Raw genomic sequence first — 21,664 nt, 5'->3', positions numbered from 1 at the left:
ACAAATGCGAAGAACCAACCTCCATTTTGTAAATGAAATAAGTATTCCCTTAACTATATATATATATATATATATATATATATATATATATCGGTCGCCAGTAGATAGTTATAGTTAGGACCGAGTTTCCATAGGAAATCTGAAAAATTCTATTTTTAATAACTTTGGCGCCGGTTGACGAATCCTCGTGAAATTTTCAAAACTAATGGGGTGCTCCGTTCAGCTCCTACCCTGAAAGTCTCGGGGTGATTTGTCAAGTGGGGGCCGAGAAAAAAGGGGGGTCCCAAAACGCGTTTTCCCTATGCATTTTTCCATAGGACCTTTAGTCGAAGGTACAGCCCGAACGGCTGAACAGAATTACTTGAAATTTGGCAGAGAGGTAGTCCTCAGGTCAGGGATGTGCCTTTTGCAGGTCTGGTGTCAATCTGTTCAGTAGTTTCTGAGAAAATAGCATTTAAAAGCATATATATATCTATAAGCGCGCACCGTGCGAGCACCCTAACGCGCGCGAGCGTAATTCTGATTGGTGATTACATGTTAGTCAACGTTCGAATCGGTCGAAATCAGGAAGTGTCGGCCGCCATATTGTTTTTCAGTGCGAGAGTAAAAAAGGAAGGTGGCGAACGGGAAAAGGGGGCAGGGTAGAGAGTTCCTGACCCCCTAGCCTTTGTCAGGGGGTCCCTGAAGGACCCCGAAGGCAGAATTATTTTTATTTTTTTTAATCGCGGGGGTGCGCACGGTAAAAAACCCCCCAAAAAAATTTTTAATACGTAGTTTATTGTAAAATAAATATATATAAAAAAATAATAATACATAAATAAATTAGCATTTAAAAAACCGTACAAATTCACTGAAAAAACCATAGGTTTCACACACGTTATAGTTAGGAATTAGCATTTAAAAAACCTTGCAAATTCACTTAAAAATCCATAGGTTTCACACATGTTATAGTTAGGTGGATATTTCACTCGTAAAAAACCAATGAAATTCCCCCGTTATAGTTGGTTCAGATAACTATAACTCGCACGACCGCCACTCTATCACAAGGATGATGTCCTGAGTGATGCCACTGACCATGTCATGAGTGATGTAATATGTGACGTCATGAGCAGTGGATTGCGGGCGCGCGAGTTATAGTTATCTGAACTAACTATAACGGGGGAATTTCATTGGTTTTTTACGAGTGAAATATCCACCTAACTATAACATGTGTGAAACCTATGGTTTTTTAAGTGAGTGTATATATATATATATATATATTATCTACTGGCGGTCGGCAGTAGATAGTTATAGTTAGGACAGTGTTTCCATAGGAAATCCGCAACATTCTATTTGGAATAACTTTGGCACCGATTGACGAATCCTCGCGAAATTCTCAAAATAGGTGGGGCGCTCCGCTCCGCTCCTACCCTGAAAGTCTCGGGGGGGATTCGTCAAGCGGGGGCTGAGAAAAAGGGGGGGTCCCAAAACGCGTCTTCCCCATGCATTTTTCCATAGAACCTTTAGTCCGAGCTACAGCCCGAACGGCTGAACAGAATTACTTGAAATTTGGCAGAGAGGTAGCCGTCAGGTCAGGGATGTGCCTTTTGAAGGTCTCGTGTAAATTTGTTCAGTATTTCCTGAGAAAATAGCATTTAAATCAATATATATATCTATAGGCGCGCTCCGAGCGCGTACCGTAAGCTTACCGTACGCGCACGCCGCCGTGCACGAGCGCGATTCTGATTGGTTGTTAGATCTCAGTAAACATTCTAATCGGTCGAAACCAGGAAGTGTCGGCCGCCATTTTGTCTCTCGCAGTCTGAGGGGGGAAAAACAAAGGTGGAGAACGTGAAAAGGGGGCAGGGTGGACAGTTCCTGACCCCCTAGCCTTTGTCAGGGGGTCCCAGAAGGACCCCCAAGGGCAACAATTAATTTAAATTTTTTTTTCGAAAAATCGCCGAATGCGGGTAGCGTACGCGCACGGCGTAAACGGAGGAATTCCGCGAGAAAAATTCCGCGAACTTCGCGTAACTATTCCGCGATTACGCTTACCGTACGCGCACGTCCAAAAAATTTTTTCAAAAAGGAAAGCTTAAAAAAATAAAAAAAAATTGTGAGATAAGGTTGGCTCTTAAAAAAGCCGTTGGGTTAATACAGGGATAGAGGAAAGAAAGAATGGGAATATTATGAGCGTCTACAAACGTGCTGGTCTATCTTATTGTTAATAAGGGAAACACTGGTCTCCCCAAAAACAATAAGACCACAACACGTTGTACACCTCATTGAAACCCTCCGAAATAGAGGGTTAATGTCCAGAGGAGCAGAAGAAGGTGATGCTCCCACCTCAGAGGAAGGGCTCAGCTGAGCTGCCGATGATGTACTCGGCTGAGCTTCTGAGGTTGGGCTCCGGTGACTTACTGAAGAGTTTTCTTCAGTATGTCGAGCAAAGGTCCTGGGATGTTTATCCCTAATGTGTCTCATCATAGAGTGATTTCCAAAGGAATACTTCTTCCTTGGATCTCCTCTTGATAAAACACGGTCACAAAGTGTGCAAGTGACCAATGGAGCATTGACCTTTTTCTGCCCCTCTGGAAAAGTAAAATACTCCCACACAAAAGAATCCATTTGTTTCCTCCTTCTCTGTCTGATGATGGTGCTGCTAGGCTCACTCTCAGAAGACGTCTGCTGCTCTGCCATTGTATCTAAATGTCAATTCAGCTCCTTCTCCTAGGGGATCTCAAGCAATAATGAGGGGAATGGGTGTGGTGTGGGAAGTTTCTGGAACTGAAAGTAGTTTCAACCAATGAAAAGTGTTCTTTGTGGATCACATGACCTACCGTGCGCGCTCCGTAAGCTTACGGTACGCACTCGTAAACAAGTACGCATGCGCAAACGTGACGCTTACGGAGCGCGTACGTAAGACGCACTCGCGCATGCGCATTACACGCCCCTGCGTAACCGCGACGTTGCTTCCGCGCAACGCGCATGCGTGTACGCGTACGTCACGTACGTATCACGTAAGTGCACTGTACTTATGACGCACGGAGCGCGTAGCGTCAGCTTACCGTACGCGCACGGCAAAAAACGCATAAAAAAAAAAATAAATTCAAGAGTTGTAGAAGATAACTGTGATGTACAACTGTATGTAAACATTAATTTTAAAAAAATTAACCATTCCATAATGCAGGATATAGTACATATATTATTTTATACATAGGTTGGAAATTATTTTTTACCAAAAATCTCAAAAAATAATTTGCATATAAAAAACCTTGCAAATTCACTGAAAAAACCATAGGTTTCACACACGTTATAGTTAGGAATTAGCATTTAAAAAACCTTGCAAATTCACTGAAAAAACCATAGGTTTCACACATGTTATAGTTAGCTGGACATTTCACTCGTAAAAAACCAATGAAATTCCCCCGTTATAGTTAGTGCAGGCAACTATAACTCACGCGACCGCAATCCTCTGCTGATGATGTCAAATATTACATCACTGATGGCATATGTGTCTTTATGAAAAATAAATATTTGTAATATATGTATAGCTAAAGATTAATGGAAGAAGACATGGGTAAATAAGTGTCTAAATACAGTGATGTAATATTTGACATCATCAGCAGAGGATTGCGGTCGCGTGAGTTATAGTTGCCTGCACTAACTATAACGGGGGAATTTCATTGGTTTTTTACGAGTGAAATGTCCAGCTAACTATAACATGTGGGAAACCTATGGTTTTTTCAGTGAATATATATACAATATCCAGATCTTTGTTCTCGTGTGCCACACTTGAACATCGCCGTTCCCTTTCCACTTCCGACGGCCGTCCGCGGCGAAGAGGCGAGCCTCGTAAATCAAACCAAAAGCTGTCTTTCATGTAATAACAGCAGCTACGGACAGCAACAAACTTTCAGCAATTAATTTATTTAAGCAGAGTTACAGCAACTCGACGCGCTTCGGGTACACCACCCTTGATCACGAGTATTGTTGCTAGGTGATAGAGAGTCAATAAATAATCATGTGACACAACAACTAATGAAACGTGAAAACAGACTATCGTATTGCAAAGGAATTACTTCATTCCTGCATTCATGCTGCAAAATGTGCTTTGCTTTTTAAATAAAGTCATGGAGAAACAAATAATTCTCTAATAATATGAAAATAGCAATTTGCACGGATTATAAACAAATAATAAAATTATCATTCAAGATTGTCTGTAATAATTAAATCTTTCTTTTCACAGATTTCCAAGCCCAAGTGGGCATCAATTTCATAGAACACATTACTTCTCAAATTCATCATCCGTGATTATTTCAAATCAAATCTACCAACCAAACCCTAGTGGGCTTCTCCATTGATTGAAATACTTAGCTCTTAAGCGTTTTCTCCATTTTAACAGCTATGACATTGTCTGTAATGTAAACAAAAAAGAAAAATTAATTACCAAATTATATTTTAACATGCCTATTACCACACACAACCAAAGTGACATTAAAAACACAATGGCTCTTAAGCAGTATATAATTTTACAAATATCAAAAATAATTGATATCATTTAAAACCACCAACCGAGCGCATGATTTGAATGCAAATGAATTGTCTTCAAGGTGTAATTTTAAAGAATCAATAAAGCACAACGAACACACACTTTTTATTTGACCTTTAAAAATTTGAATTGGTTTCATATTGATAAGATTAAAGTCCTCTGATTCACCCTAGGTGTACTGCAAGTTCCTCATCGCAGTTATGGCCTATAGGTGCAAGAGTTCTATATTGAATAATCAATTTTGATTCAAGACGTCGAAGATTTTGTACCCTGTTGCCACCTCTTTCATTAATTTTCACAGTGTCTAATACACAGAAGGTCAAAAGATTGCTATTTTGCCCATGATAACTTTGGAAATGCCGGGCCACGGGATATTGTTTATCCCCATTTTTTTATCGCTCCAAGATGCTCAAGCACCCTTTTCTTTGCTTTGTGGATGGCACTTCCAATATATGATTTTTGACATGGACAGAATAGAGCAAACTCAGTGTTGCATGATGTGTGTTTTGAAATTTGAAATGGTTTGCAATTAGGGGAAAGTATAACTTCTTTTTTGTTCTTACTATTTCTGCAGGCCTTACAATTTCTACATGTGTAGAATCCATGTATCCCTACATTTCTTGAGATTGCAGGTTCTACTGCTCTGCAGAGAGTGTCTTTCAAAGATTTAGCTTTTTTGAAGGTAATCTGCGGAACACTTTCTACACTCTCTGCTAGATCTTTATCAGTCCGTAAGACTGGCCAAAATGTATTAAGGCTTTTACGAATTTCTCGAGCCTGCCTGCTAAAAGTGGTAATGAACCTAATATTTTCATATGTCTTGACTTCTTTATCCTCTTCTTCTTTTCCAATAAGTAGGGAGGCTCTTGTTCTTTTGGATACTTCAATTTTAGCTTTATTGATGACTGAGAGAGGATAACCTCTTTCCAAGAATCTTACAGTCATTCTTTTCTCTTCCTCTTTGAAATTCTCGATTGTACTACAGTTACGCTTTGCTCTAAGTAGTTCTCCTAGAGGTATGCTATTGATGAGTGTATTTGGATGACCGCTTCGGGCATGCAGGAGACTATTTCCTGCGGTATTTTTTCTAAATAAAGAACTTCTTAAACAGTCTCCGTCAATTGTGAGTTCAAGATCTAGAAACTCCAAAGATTCTTTTGACCAATTACTCGTGAATTGTAGGTTATAACTGTTGTCATTCAAACTCTTTACAAAATCATTGGCTTCGATCTCTGTGCCCTCCCATACACAAAAAATATCATCAATGTAGCGGATCCAAAGGGCCACCTTGTCCTTGAAGATGCTTGATTACCTGACTACGTTCTCCTCCCAGTACCCCAAATAGAGACCCGCAAAGCAAGTCCCCATTGAAGTACCGAGGATCTGTTTAAGGATTTTGTTGTCAAAGAGAAAGTAGTTTTGCTTCAAACATACAGACATCATCTCAATTAACATTTCTGTATGAAAGAGAAATGAAATAGATCTCTCATTGAGAAAATGTCTGCATGCTATGAGACCGAGATCATGAGGGATACAGGTGTATAAACTCATAACATCCAGTGAGAGTAACGAATAGCTATCTCTTCACTGGAATTTTTCGAGACACCTTAAAAAATCACCAGTGCCTTTTATATACGAGGGGAGTTTCTTTACTGCGTGCTGCAAAAAGAAGTCCACGTACTTTGAGGTGTTTTCTAGACAACTCCCACAGGAAGACACAATAGGTCTGCCCGGGGGATCCTGTGAATTCTTGTGAATTTTGGGAAGCAAATAAAGCGCGGGTAGAATAGGAAATTTACATTCTAAGAATTTAAACTCCTCTTGCTCTAATAACCCTTTGTTCTTCCATTCTGTGAGCTGTATTTGAAGCGTCTTAATGGAATTTTTATATTCCATTCTTTTGCTTCTATCATATTTGTTCTTTTCTGATAGTTGTCTCAGCCCTTCAGCAATGTATTTTTGTTTAGATAGAACCACTACATTGCCCCCCTTGTCAGATTTTTATAAATATATCTGCTTTAAAAAGATTAGGGCGCTCTGTCAAGGTTGACACTGAGGAAGGCGACCGTGCCGAAACGCGTCTGTCATCCTGGTTACGTGGAATAAACTATTTAAAAGTTAAATCGCTCCAGAGTGCGCTCGTCTTTTTAAAGCAGCTCCCAGGACGACAGAATTGCTGTTGAGAAATTGATTCCGCAAACCACCTTGCAGTGAGCGGCACCAGCGGCGTGTGGTGCGATTGCCGGAGGGATATATATATATATATATATATATATATATATATATATATATATATATATATATATAATTACCTACTGGCGGTCGCCAGTAGGTAGTTATGACCTATTATCCATAGGAAATCAGCAGCATTCTATTTGGAATAACTTTGGCACAAAATTTTCAAAACTGGTGGGGCGTTCGGGTCCGCTCCTATCCTCAAAGTCTCGGGGTGATTCGTCAAGCGGGGCCGAGAGAAAAGGCGGAGTCCCAAAACCAAGGTAGCCCTTGGTTCGCACTCGTGCCTTTTGGTTAAATGGTGTAAATCTGTTAAGTAGTTCCTGAGTAAATCAAAAGTAAAATCATAGATATATCTGGGCGGAGCCTAACCACATATCTCATCGTGAGATCTGATTGGCTGTCAGCACTTCATCCAAGAAGTGTTGGCAGCCATCTTGGGACCAATATACATGATAGCACCTCATTAAAAAGCATTGCAGTTAATAGAAGGTTTTAAGACTTTAGTTACATTATAAATCATTTGTTGATGGTACCATACTCGTTTTAGGAATTGTGGTGTGTTCTAAGGTGATTTTACCATGTGGAAAAGCCTTCTGCTTGGATATCATTAATCATGTTTGAGAGAAAACTATTTTCTCCTGCTTTTCTCACAGAGGTTTGGAAGGTGATCTATAAGGTAAACTGAGAGCAAATTTTCTGTAAATTCACATTATCTTTCTCAGTCATGTGAGAATGAAGTTTGACATTCTCAGTAAAACATGTACATCCAACAAGGGCAGAGACTGTCAGTTGATTCCTTTGTATTCTACTGCAGCTTCCCAGAGTGTTCTAAAGAACAACTAGAGCGCTATCAGTCCTACTTATGACAAACGTATGGAACAAAATGAGGGGGTTCATTTTGCCATAGAAAGTATGATTAGTGCTGCAGAAAGAACAATTCTCAAATCATCTTCTATTTCATTAAAAATTTCTGACATGCAGACTGAAACATGCACTTTGAATACCAGCAGCAGACTTCCCTGGTGAGCAGTAGCTTTACTACAGTGATCTAATGATCAACTAGAGTGCTAACATTCAGAATGTATGGCAAATGTGTGACACATCTGAATGCCTTCTTGATGAAACCAAAGTAAACAAGCATTGAAAATTTAAACGGTCTCGCCCTCGTTTAAGTTAAAGCAATTCTGTTTGTAATTAGGTGGCTTTTTAGTGTACATAACATGCATATGTATGCATATATGTATATGTATGCATGCATTTATATTTGTATTTATATAGATATGCAGATTATATGTATGTTTATATATGTATGTGTGTATATATATATTCACTGAAAAAAACCATAGGTTTCAGAGACGTTATAGCTAGAAATTAGCATTTAAAAAAGCTTTGAAATACACTGAAAAAACCATAGGTTTCAGAGACGTTAAAGCCTTTGTGTTTTTTTCATGTTATTTGGGGAGGTGAGCCGTGTGGAGCCCCTCCCGGGCCACTTCTAGCCCCGGGGACCCCATCCCCCAGGGCCGGCCCTATCCGTTGGGGGCTGTGGGGGGACCCCAATTCCCCCACGGTCCTGCCGGCTCCCCACGTCCTACTTGAGCCGGGCCGGCATTGCTTTTCCACATGGGGAGCTGCTAACTTGCAGCTCCCCGTATAAAAAAAGCAATATGCTTTGAATTTTGGAAGAGAGAGCAGGATTCCCTGCTCTCGCTTCCAAAATCCAAAGCAAGTTTGCTACGATAGGGCGGTGTTCCCACCCTACCATAGCAAACAGCAGTGTCCCGGGGGGTGCAGGAGCTGGCCCTGGGGGGTGGCGGTCCCCACGGCCACCAAGGGCTCCATGAGGGGGGCCTCGCGGCTCCAAATATGATTGAAGCCCCGGGGAGGTGGCGGTCCCCGGGGCTGCGGGGGCTCCCGTTGGCCCCTGCTAATATATTTTTGCGATGCCCCAGAGACCTGGCCCACCAGGGGGTCTCAATTAAATGAAGCGCAGAAGGCCGTGCTTCATATTTTATTTTTTGTCCGGATTTGCGCACCCAGCTCGAATTTGGCCATCTTTTTTTTTTTTTTTTTTATCTACCGAGTCACAAGATGGCTGCCAACACTTCCTAGTTTGGGGAGTTCACAGCCAATTAAAATGAAGCTCGTGGTCGGGAGGGTTCGCGGGTCCCCCACACCCCTAGATATCGATATTTGGTTTTTTACAATTTCTCAGCAACTACTGAACGGATTTACACCATTTTTAAAAAGGTCGCTTTCTGAGCCAAGCAGTACCTTTTTGCCAAATGTGGTGTAATTCCGTTCAGCAGTTCGGGCTGTAGCCTTAGCTAAAGTTTCCTATGGGAAATTGATTTTTTGACAATTATTGTTTGAATCTCTCAGCAACTACTGAACGTATTTACACCATTTAAAAAAAAAAGGTTGCTTTCTGAACAAAGAGCTACCTTTTTGCCAAATTTTGTGTAATTCTGTTCAGCAGTTCGGGCTGTAGCCTTGGCTAAAATTTCCTATGGAAATTAACATGGAGAAAACACTTTTTAGGACCCCCCTTTTTTCTCAGCCCCCACTTGACAAATCACCCCCAAACTTTCAGGATACGAGCTGACCTGGATAGACCTTTTTTGGGGAGAATTTCGCAAACTTTCGTCAAACAACACCAAAGTTATTAGCAAATAAAAAAATGCTTTTCCTATGGAAACTAGGTTCTAACTAGAACAACCTACTGGCGACCGCCAGTAGGTAATAGATGTGTGTGTGTATATATATATATGTGTGTGTGTATATAAATGCCTAGGACATAAATACACGTTGGTTAGAAAAATAAAGGGTGTATGTAGTCTATTGTATTAACAAAAATATAGTCAAAATCTTGTGTTCTTCCTATGCGCTTGTAGACTGTAAATTAATCTTTAAATCACGAATCCACGAGAAAAAATACAATACCCCTCTCGCAACCCTTGCTCAAGCCCCACAATCCGTAGTATTTGGATAAATTCCTTCCTTTTGTGAGGGCAAGCAGGTCATGCTCCCCAATTAACATAAAACAGAACAGTGCTTTTCATCTTTATAAAAAGCACATGTGCTTTTCTCAAATTGTTAAAACAATAGTTGATGGACAGAATGCAGAACAATGTCATACATTCACCCCAGTACAGAGATCTAGGCCTAAATCCATCGTTTTTTTGCTCACCATGCCATTCCAGTTTGAACCCAGCCATATGCAAATCAGTCTTGACCCTGTGCCTCATGGGAACAGTCCAGCCCGAACTGCCAAGCCAGGTCCTCCCTGGACTGGATCCAAGCATCTTAGGACCGGTTCCAAAAGAAATGATGGATTTAACCCAGATCTCTTGACTGGGGAACAATGTTTTGATTTGTTCTGCATTCCGTCCATCAATTGTGTGTCTTTTACTTTCTCGCCCTAAGTGCGCCGGGTATGCCTAGACGTAGGTCCTGGGCTCACTGTGCCACTGGAATCAAGCTATCCTGGCTGAAGAGGGGTGAAACCCCGAAACCGGTCCTAGGATGCTTGTTTCCGGTCCAGGGAGGACCTGGCTTGGCAGTTTGGGCTGGACTGTTCCCATGAGGCACAGGGTCAAGACTGATTTGCATATGGCCAGATCTAAACTGGGGTGGCATGGTGAGCAAAAGAATGATGGATTTAACCCAGATCTCTTGACTGGGGGAGAATGTTTTGATTTGTTCTGCATTCAGTCCATCAATTGTGTGTCTTTTGCTTTCTCAAATTGTTGGCACCTGTTATCGAGACTACTGTGTTAGCAGAAATGGGTCATGAAAGAGATGCTGCCATTTAATTACTAAATAAAGCACATGGATTTGTCTGGAATTGAAGGATTCTACATTTAATATATATTTTTCTCCTTACTTTTTACCCTAGTGTATTCTAGCACTGTGGCTGGTTAAATTATGCTTGTACATCTGTGACAATGAATAAACCTGGGATGATCTTTGTTTTGCTGACAGCACAGGTTCAAGGAATCCAGTAAAGTGTCATCCTGCGGACTTGTTGTTTGCTAGACTTCAAACTAATTGAGATACTGCTTTAATTTTTGAAACCATATTTCAAATATACACAGCATATACTGAAGGAAATATACATTTACATAGAATTTAGGAGGTAAACAATTCTCATGTTGTCCAATAGAGCTGCGACCTATCTTACAATGTTTCTTCAATAAATGTTTGTGTCCGTGTATTTTACAATTTGGCGAGGTACTCGTCTGTATGATTTAAATGTTTTTCATATTTGTTTTTGCTATGGCCCTCCTTGTAGGGGGTAGATAAAGGAGGCTCAGTTCTAACTAATTAGTAGAGTAAAAACAGTTTTCCATGGTAAAAATATCAAAATTAGGTCTTTAAATTCTAAATATTTAATGTGTCGTGTGCTTAGGGACAGATCCAAGATCAGCACTGCAGTGGTCTCATCTTGCATTGAGTAGTGAAGTTTATACTCTTTAACTTTATGTGTTACTGTACAGAAATTGCACATACTCTGCTGTGTTATTTAATTGCTCCATTCATCCACTTTTAAATGTATCTATCTTCTTTGGTTTTGCTTGTTAGCAGTTTAATAAAAACCTAAGAGTAGCTCAAAAGAAGAAAAGAGTAATCCATTTCGTTTTATATTTTCAGAATCTTTCAGTTTGCCCTGAAGATGAATCTATCATTATGTCCTCATTTGTCAACACAATGACATCTTTAAGTGTAAAGCAAGGTAAGCCAGATTTATGAAAATACCTCAAATGAGATAGCTTGGCAATTTGTTTTAGTAAAGAATTCCAACATTTCTTTTTACGCTTTTAATAGGGTTTTGCAAATATGAGACATGGTTTCTAAACCCTGATCTTGTGGCAGTTCTCCTATAACATGGCATCAGAATGAACCCCGGGACATTTCAAAATACAGACTGAAAACCTGGCAATTGTGCTGATGAGATAAGATGTAACATCAAGCAACCCCATATTCTGATTAGCTGTCTACAGGTAGATCTTTCTGACTGCTGGTACATGATCAGTCTGTGGGAACCATGAGTAAAAGGAGAGAAATGCAGAACTGATAAATACTTTTTTGGTTCTTGATTAAACCTTACCCTAGTATTCCTACGATCATGGTCTAGTATTGTTAAAAAACATAATTTTACCCTGATTCATGCTGCTAACCATTTTTTGTCTAAGATAACAGCCGTGGACTGCCATAGTTGAAACTCAGGTGTTATAAACCCTTTTTGTAAGCTCAACTATCCACACTGGAGTAGTTTATCTTTATTTAGTATGTGTTAACCAGAATTGATTTTCATCAGGCCGTGACTCAACCGCACTCCATGTTTAAAGGGGCCATTGAGTGCAAACTTTAAAAAACACCATATATATATATATATATATATATATATATATATATATATATATATATATATATATATATATAGATAGATAGATAGATAGATAGATAGATATATATATATATAGATAGATATAGAGATATAGATATAGATAGATAGATATAGAGAGATAGATATATATTATTTGATTTTTTCTTTCAAGGCAGGGGACCCTGCCGAAACGTTTCATAGCCCTGATGTGATGGAAAAATAAAGAAATGTACCTCCTACCTGGGACTGCGGTGTCGATATCTGGCAGAGCGAGGTTATTGTCGGAGTTGGTGTTTGATATTGATACATATATATTTCTCACTAGAACAGGAACGTTATAGTTAGGCTCAGATTTCAGTCATTCAAAACCAGTGAAGTTCAGCAGCTATAGAACCTGGTTTCCATGGCAGACGGCTGAGGATCTCCGGCTGGGAGCTTCCTGGCTAGGGATCGCCTTTTTGGCGAAATTTCCTGGAGAGCCCGATCTGGACTCCTCCACCCCCGTAGATTGGTGTCGCCGACTGTGATGGTGTCGGCTCCAGCAGCGATCAGCACCGGGAGAGACGGTCGCCAGTTGAATCCTTGTGAGATGGCTGAATGGCTCGGTTGAGCTGCTGGAGGTGCGGCCATCGCCTACCTTCCGAGCTGGGTCATGTTTGCTCCTCTTCCTGTGGTGACTGCCTCCCTCTACGCTTCCTGTAGCAACTGCATTGGCGCGTCCTGCACTCCAGGCGGGGAGAGATTTCCTGAACTGCTGCCGCCCGTGTGTCCTGGAGTGGTTCCCTGGATTGGCGGGTGTGTGCGACGGGTGCCAGTCGTCTGTCCTCTCTTCCCCATGGGTGCCCCTCCGTTGGCCGGCTCCCAGAGTCTGGCGTTCTCCCCTGGTTGCTTCTGGGGACTGAGCGATCAGCAGCTCGCCATTCAGCGGTGGAGTTCTGCTGGACCAGGGTGGGAGTCCTTCTCTGCAGTGGCGATCATGAGTGGGACATCGCAGCATACGGCCTTGTTTTCGTCCGGCAACCTGGTTTCTGCGCCTCCAGACAGTGTTTGACATTGGGAGCCTCGCCCACATCTTACTGGTGAATGGTTCAGTTCAGGACAGCCGTTTTGTGCCCTCACCGTAGCCAGACCACTCCAGCCCGGTGAGTGTAGCCGGCCACTGGCACTGCGATGCTGTTACCCGAACGGATAAAGGATCTGCATTCATGTCTTTAATGGGACCCCAGATATTGATCCTCTTTTTATCGTAGGTATGCGGTATTTCTTGATTTAATTCCTACTACAGGCTTTATGCCCCATCCCTCACTACCCTTTTTGTTAATTGTTTCCTGCATTTTTGTTTACTGCTGTTTACCACTGGAATCTTCAGACAGCGGAGCCCCAGCGACATGGCCATTGCCCGGTGGAGCTACCCATGTAGCTATAGAGGAGATTGGCTGTGGTTCTCCCCCTCAGCCGTCACCTACCCTCTGGACTCTGGCACCGTTGCTCACCTCACCTGCCTTACGGTACCACGGTACCTTGGCATCCCATGACTCCTTCCCCAAACGGTTTGTTGACTCTTTCAAAATATGTTCACATAGTTTTGTCTTTTGAAACATTTGGAATTCAATTTAATAAACTGGCAGTAAAAGGATATGTTCGAGGCATGTGTGCTGTAGATACACATGCTTTCACCCTGACCTTTCTGTGTCCCCTGAAGTATTTTCCCCCTTGCCGTTTTTTTCTATGTTATACTATGCTTTAGTAACTCATGTAACTATGTTATACTGTTTCTTTTTCTATGTTATGGGACGCTCAAGCAACTGATGTAACTATGTAGCAATGTTCTGAAACAATGTCCTACCTCATGTAAAGTGCTCTGATACCTCCGGGTCTAGTTAGCGCTATATAAAACTTTTCAAATAAATACCTGAGCTAACTAAAACGTACGCTTTGAATGCTTATGACCTCGCATGTTACATCACTCATGATATCTCAAATGGCATCACTCATGACATCATCCAGCTTTTATGATAGTTAACCATATATACTAAGCTACTACAAAAGTTAAATTAATTTATTAGGTGTACTACTAATGAGTGATACTACTTCTAATATACATTATGTGAGTGGCTGTGTGTATCCGTGTGTGAGTGGGTGTCTGAGTGACTGTATGGTTGTGCGAGTGGTTGTGTGAGTGGCCGCCTGGGTGGCCGCCTGGGTGTATGAGAGTGAGTGAGTGGGTGTGTCGGTGGCTGTATGGATGAGTGAGTGGCTGCATGGGTGAGTGAGTGGGTGTGTGAGTAACTATGGGTGTGTGGCCATGTCTGAATTGCTGTATGAGTGAGTGACTGGGTATATAAGGGTGATTGAGTGGCTGTTTGAGTGGGTGTTTGGTTAAGTGAGTTGGTGTGTGAGTGTCTGTACGAAAGAGTCCCTTTTTGACATGGTCATCCCCACTTTTTGCCTGGTAATTGATTTGAGTTCGACTGGAAGTGCACTGTTACTGCTAACCAGCTCCCCAATGCCAGATCTCTTACCCCAAAACTGTACAATTGTTCCCCCAAATGGCAATACATTTAGCACTCTCTATAAGTCCCTAGTGAATGGTACATTCGGTACCTACGGTCTGAGTTTCTAAAGAAGGTCCCCAAGGGCTGCAGAACGAATTGTGGCACTCTAAGGGACCCCTCGCCAATCTCATGCAAGGCTGCTATTGCAGGCTGTGTGCTTTGGTGCAGAGAAAAGTGAAAACATGACATGACACACATCCCTGTGTGCCATGCCCCTTAACACCTGCATGTAATATTTGTGAGTGACCCTTAAAGCAGGGCATACAACCCTGAAGCAGGGTGCCTTATCTTACATGTGAGGACATATCTGCATGAGCAGATATGCCCCTGTGCTACTCAGTTCCATCACTGTCAGTAGAATTGAACAGGGAAGCCATTTTAAAGCATGTGCTGGACACTGGAAAAAGAGTTCCCCAGCTACATGAAGACTTTAATGAAAATAGGCGATGTTTGGTATCAAACATCTCGTATTCACAAACCCACCCTGATTCCAGTAGTTGATTTGTAAATACATGAAATAGTTGAAACACAGCATTAGCAAAGAGCATCTGTTGTATTGTGAACAAAATTTGCAACTAATTTACATTTTCACTGGTCGCTACAACACTTGTCTGAGAAACTAGGTCATTCTCATCTTGCATGCTAGTGAAAATGTGTGCTAGGTGTATGGCTTAATTTTGAAGCATACGCTTCTCTCGCATAACATTGAGCTTGAACTCCACAATGAGCATTGCCATGTTCAGGCTTTGCGCCAGTAAAGATATTGACAATGGGGACCCTGTTGGCTTCAACCAAAAGAGAGCTAATGAAGTATTATGTACATGAAAAACTTTATATAAAATGAGGTGGAGTTCACAACATCATTGACTTGGACTTTCATGGGTAGGCCAGCATCAAAATATGTTCACATAGTTTTGTCTTTTGAAACATTTGGAATTCAATTTTATAAACTGGCAGTAAAAGGATATGTTCGAGGCATGTGTGCTGTAGATACACATGCTTAACATACTCCTGCCATCTAATGCTGTGTCTGGACGTTTGCAAGTTGTTTTTCTTCGAAGAAGTCTTCTCAAGTCATGAGGTAAGGTGACTACTCCTTTCGTGTATTGCAGCGCTCTGATTCTAAACTGTCAATCGGGATCCCTTTGGTTCGCAATTCACTTACCGTCGTCAGTATTGTTTTCGATCGTGTTTCCACTTTCAGCGTGTAGAAAATTTTGGAAAAATGTCATTATCTAATCAGAACCTCAAACAGTTGCCTTCGGGCCTAGCTGGTTTTCATTTATCTACTTACACTTGAAGATCCATCATCGAGTCTTTTGCCGATGTAACGGATGCCATCTAAATTCTGTCTTCGTTCATTAAGGCTAATCTTAGTTCTCAGGCAATTAAATCCATACATATTATCAGAACACTTTCATATGGTCACACTGCAACAATGTATTATGTTCAAAAACAAGGGGGGGGGGGGCGGTGCCACGCTCTTTGCAGCTGTCACGCCTCTCTCAGACCATTTGGCGTTGGGCAATTCATCAAAAGATTCAGCTCCTGGCAGAACACCTTCCAGGCATAGACAGCATCTTTGCCTTTCTCCTCAGCAGAATGAAATAACAAGTACACAAATGGGAATTTCGCCCACAAGTTCTCCTTCCATTCTTCCAATAATGCGTATTCCCACAAATAAACCTCTTTTCCTCAGCAGAGAACTCAAAATGCCCAGACTTCACCTCCAGGTTCCCTCACTTTCTATCTAAAGGCAATGCCCTATGGATCAACTGGTCAGAGGTATTTGCTTACGCTTTTCCTCCTCTGCCTCTCCTTCTATTTCTGGTTCAGAAAGTCAGGCAGACCGCTCTCACACAGATTCTGGTGGGTTCCACATGGGCTCATCAACCATGGTTCACCACACTATTAGAACTCTCAATAGTTTCACATCAGAAGCTTCGCAAATCTTCAAATTTTCTCACACAGAACCATGGAGAAATCAGACATCCAAACCCCAAGGAACTCAACCTAGCGATTTGGCTCCTGAAGTCATAGAGTTTGGATATTTAAATCTACCACCAGATTGTATGACAATTCTTGAAGAAGCAAGAAAATCCACCACTAGAGCATGTTATACAGCAAAGTGTAAAGAGGTCTGTCATATATTGTCTTAATAATACAATTGATCTGCTAGATCAGTGGTTCCCAAACCTTTTCGACCCCTGGCTCTCTTGACCTATTTGCCGTGGGCCGCGGCTCCCCATTATGTTTTAGCTTTTTTACAGGTGGGGGAAATGTACACCTGGCCTCGGGAGTACTTCCATTTTTCTCCCTGTAAATAATTGGGATGAAGCCAATGAAGGTATTATAATCATAGGGCCTACCTCTTGCCTGCAGCCCCCACAGTGGCAGCAGTGTGCGCATTCACAGATGCAGGTGTGAGGCCCTTCCCTCCAGCCATTGCTGAACACTGTGTGCCAGTGGTGTTCCTACAGCATCTCAGACAAGGTATTTACCTTTGGCCTCCTCTCAGTATGTGCACAGGGCGCACACTGTGCGCATGTAGAGCAGTCGCCTTGGGGGTCTGCTCTTGCTTCCCCAGTAAGGCTCACGCAGTATGCCAGCAGCCCTCATTCTACATCCCAGTGTGGAAGTATTCCCCTTGTGCCTGTTGCTCTTTTTTTACCTCAAGACCCATCAATTTGTCCAGGAAAGGAGGTCATCACCTTGGAACTGCTGCCTTGTGTTCAGTCTATCTCCCTCACATCCCCCTGCAGCAGGAGAGACTTACCTTGGGTCCTTTGTCCCTCTCCCCTCTGCTACTATTCCATAAAACTAGTAAACCATCAGCTCCAACTTTCTTCTAACAGCTTTTATGATTCTAGCTTGTTTTATGTTGCTGGCGCAAGTGCTACACTGCAGCGTCAGCACAGCCTACTTTCCTTGCGCCTTGCACTGTCTCTTTGGTGATGTCATCTGTAGCCCAAGACCGGGTGGGATGGGCAGCTCTTTGCCTAGGTGTGCTGCTGTAACATACGAATGAGGTGAGTACACCGGAAGGAAAAGTTCAGCCGGAACTGAACTGTCCACATCAGCACGATCTTCAATTTATGATGCAAACTAACAGCAATACTAAAGGAACAGAGTATGTCAGTGGTTCCCAGACTGCTGCGCATCCATTTGCGGTGCCTCTGGCTAGTTTTAACTGCGCACCCGGGTGCCGCGGCACACAGATTGGGAACCACTGCGCTAGATGCATCTATTCAAAATATTATTTATCTTTTGCATCTACAGTGTGCAGGTCTTGCATACACATTCATTCGATTACACCTTGCAGCAGTAATTGCATATCTTCAAGACAGACCTTTATCCCTATTCAAAGTTCCAGTAATTAAAGTCTGTATGGAAGGGCTTAAAAGAATAATATCACCTAGGGTACCACCTGCACATATCAGGAACCTTATCATTGATCTCACAAGGCTTATGGGTCCACCTTTTGAACCTTTACACAACGGTCCATTACAATTTCTTTCATGTAAGTCGCATTTCTCATTGCTGTCACTTCACTAAGATGTGTTGATGAGCTGCAGGCATTAACCTTAGAAGAACCCTTCTTTCAACTTTAGAGTGGTTCTTCGTACAAACCCAAAATTCCTTCCAAAAGAGGTCTCTGCCATCTTACCAATCAGTTGTGTTACCTGTGTTCTTCCCTCATCCTGATTAAGTAGCAGAAAGAGCTCTACATACACTTGATGTCAAAAGAGCACTATTCTATTATATTGATAGAACAAAAGATTTTCGCAAAACAAAACAACTTTTTGTTGCCTTTGCTTCACCTTATAAAGAGAAACCTATCTCTAAATTCACAATTTCTAGATGGATTGTTGAATGTATTCAAAATTGCTATGTTATGGCTAAAAGAGCCTTAACTTTACCTGCTACAGCACATTCTGCTTGCATAATAGGAGCATCTATTGCCTTTTTAGGCAACATTTCCTAGCTGATATATGTAAGGCAGGTATATGGTCTACACCACACACATTTACCAAACATTATTACGTGGATGTGTTACCATGTCAACAAGCTAATGTGGGACAAGCGGTGCTAAAAACACTTTTTCAAACAACTGCAACACCCACTGGTTAGCCAACGCTTTTGGAGAATACTGCTATACAGTCTATGCAACGCATGTGTATCTACAGCACACATGCCTTGAACAGATTATGTTACTTACCCTGTAAGCATCTGTTCTTGGCATGTAGAGCTGTAGATTCACATGCGCTCTCCCTCTTCCCTGGATACCTGTGGTTGTTGCAGTTCTTATTATTCACATTACGTTTGCATGAACATCACTATAATATGCTTACTTACTCCATTCCCACCCTTTTGTGGGAAATTAATCTAACAATGGTGTTGACGCTGCTCATTCGCTTAATCACTGAAATGCTGGCCAAGACTTCTTAGAAGAAAAACAACTTGCAATATCTGGACCCAACATTAGATGGCAGGAGGATGCAAAGCATGTGAATCTAAAGCTCTACATGCCAAGAACAGATGCTTACAGGGTAAGTATCATAACCTTTTTTTAGAGTAAAAGCTCAGTGTTGACTTTAAATAGATTGAGTTGGATAGATCGCCTTGTGCTGAAATTGACCTGGATTTAACTGAAACGGAAATGATCTACAGAACAATTGTCCAGAAGTTTAGGAGTAACCACATTTTCTCAGTTTTACTGTGCGGACTCTTTTTACAGTGTTTAATAGGTGAAAGACTGGTAGTGAAAGCTCTGTCTTTTTATTGACTTGACTAATCACTTGCTGCATCTTCATAGTCTAGAATGTGCACTGACAGTTTCCACTTGAACCTCCCCTCCCCCCAACTGCTTTTTTTCTTGATCCTCCTCCAACTAATGCCTTTTAACAGGTGCCTGTGTCTCTCAACCCTTGCTGTTAGCACCTAATTTTTCTGAAGCCTTTGGCCATCATGCACTGTCTCAAAAGAACATCGCAACCCCTTTGATGGCAAGAGTGAAAAGATAACCCAACATGAAATTTGTAAAAATATTTTCCAGGTAAAACCATGCAGGTCCTATTTAGTGCTGTAGACAAATGTAGGAACAGTTGCAGGCAAGCAAGATTCTAACATGTCTGTTGCTCAATGGCCTGTTTCTAGCCTCCTGGAGAGCTTTTGGTTCATGGCGCTCGCTGCCCCCAATATTATTCATGTTAATGGTGCATCTGCGGTTTGGGTTGGAATGGGCTTGAGGAGGCTTTTCGTTGTTCATGCAAGCTTTGCTCCAGATAAAATGACAAATTTGGCCAAGCCATTTGTAGGGGGGAAAGGGCTATGCTTTTAGAGTAACTTTGCCAGCTGTCTGAACTATTTTCATTTTTGTCCCCCCCTATAATCTTCAGAGTAGTGTGGAGGAAAGGAGGGAGGGGACATTGGACTAAGTACAAATTATTCCTCTCTTTTCTTCCGATCACCTTCCTGCTCTCAGTGCTCTGCTTAATTATTCACAATGAGGGCAAGGCTTAATGACCAGAAACTGAATTAATAAAAGTTAAGAGACATGTTTTGTGGATGGTGCTATCTATCCGGAATAGTGTCCATGTGTTCTGTATCAAATTGGTCTAGTTTGTTTATTTATTTTATTTATTTGCAAAGTTTTATATAGCGCTGACTAGACCCGTAGGTATCAGAGCGCTTTACATGAGGATCAGCAAGTTAAAAATTACATCAGTTACAGATTCCAGGTATAGACATCAGAGAAAGATAGAGGGAAGGAAACATAACGGGGAGGCCAGGAAAACAATGGCAGATGTCTGGCTGGGTAGGTGATGGCCTAGGGGGTGAACCAGGGCCAAGCTCCTCTATAGCTGCATAGGACAGCTCCACCGGGCATCAGCCAAGGTTGTTCGGACTCCGTGGTGAGAACAGACAGTCGAAAAAACATGCTGTTACACGATAACGTAAGTTATTTTCGCGTTACGTAGCAGACAAAACGTCATATGTGGAATGGAAGGTAGAGGGGGAAAGGTGTAAACAGGGGAAAAAGGAATGCAGATAGCGTCAGGCAGACCAGAAGGGGGAAGGGACTTCAGGGGAAACAAGCAGTCAAAGGGAAAGATAGACAAGACCGTGAAGCACCGTTAAGAACAATGTCCAATGTCCGGCTGGGTAGGTGACGGCCGAGGTGGGCGAACCCTAGCCAGACTCCTCTATAGCTGCATAGGACAGCTCCACCGGGCATTGGCCAAGGTAGTTCGGACTCCGTGGTGAGAACAGACAGTAGAAAAACATGAGATTACACGATAACAGGTTATTTTCGAGTTACATATCAAAGACAGAAACGTCTTATGTGGAATGGAAGGTAGAGGGGGAAAGGTAAACAGGAGAAAAGGAATGCAGATAACGTCAGGCAGACGAGGGGGGAAGGGACTTCAGGGGAAACAAGCAGTCAAAGTGAAAGATAGACAAGACCGTGAAGCACCGTTAAAGGCAATGTCCAATGTCCGGCTGGGTATGTGACAGCCAAGTGGGTGAACCATGGCCAGACTCCTCTATAGCTGCATAGGACAGCTCCACCGGGTAATGGCCAATGGCAGTAATTACAAACAGATTCGGTTTTTCGCCCATTGGGCATCATCATGGTTCGATCGAAGTCATCGGATCCGGTGTAATTGGGAAACACCCTTTGCTACGTCCTCCTGCTAGCCTAAGTCTGTAGATTGTGGGACAACCCCTCGTTCTTGCCTTCAGGCCTCTAGTCTCTAGATCTAGGATCAAGGTCAGTACGTGGGGGAGCCCCACCGCGTCTCCAGGCTAGAAGTGCTTGAGCCAGATATGTAGTCCATCCTCCCAGCCTGCCCCACCAGCTCCAGGTAACACATCCCCAATCCACCTACTTCCCTGGACTGTTGGCTATGTAACAGGAACTCCACCACTGCACAGGGGTACACACTG

At 42.2% G+C, this 21,664-nt stretch overlaps 1 protein-coding gene across 1 annotated transcript in view; it reads left to right on the top strand.

Moving 5' to 3' along the window:
* The window catches only part of NCKAP1 (NCK associated protein 1), a 487,736-nt gene that overhangs the window by 182,696 nt on the left and 283,376 nt on the right, over positions 1–21,664 (top strand). Inside the window, exon 14 of the mRNA XM_085648703.1 lies at positions 11,423–11,504. Within this exon, the coding sequence (XP_085504829.1) occupies positions 11,423–11,504 (82 nt within the window). The remainder of the gene's footprint in view (positions 1–11,422; positions 11,505–21,664) is intronic.

The sequence above is a fragment of the Triturus cristatus genome, chromosome 3_2 (assembly GCF_964204655.1).
Source record: "Triturus cristatus chromosome 3_2, aTriCri1.1, whole genome shotgun sequence".
In the NCBI taxonomy this organism is placed as follows: Eukaryota; Metazoa; Chordata; class Amphibia; order Caudata; family Salamandridae; genus Triturus; species Triturus cristatus.
Note: the sequence above shows the minus strand (reverse complement) of the source record. Positions and strands in the feature narration are given on the sequence as shown.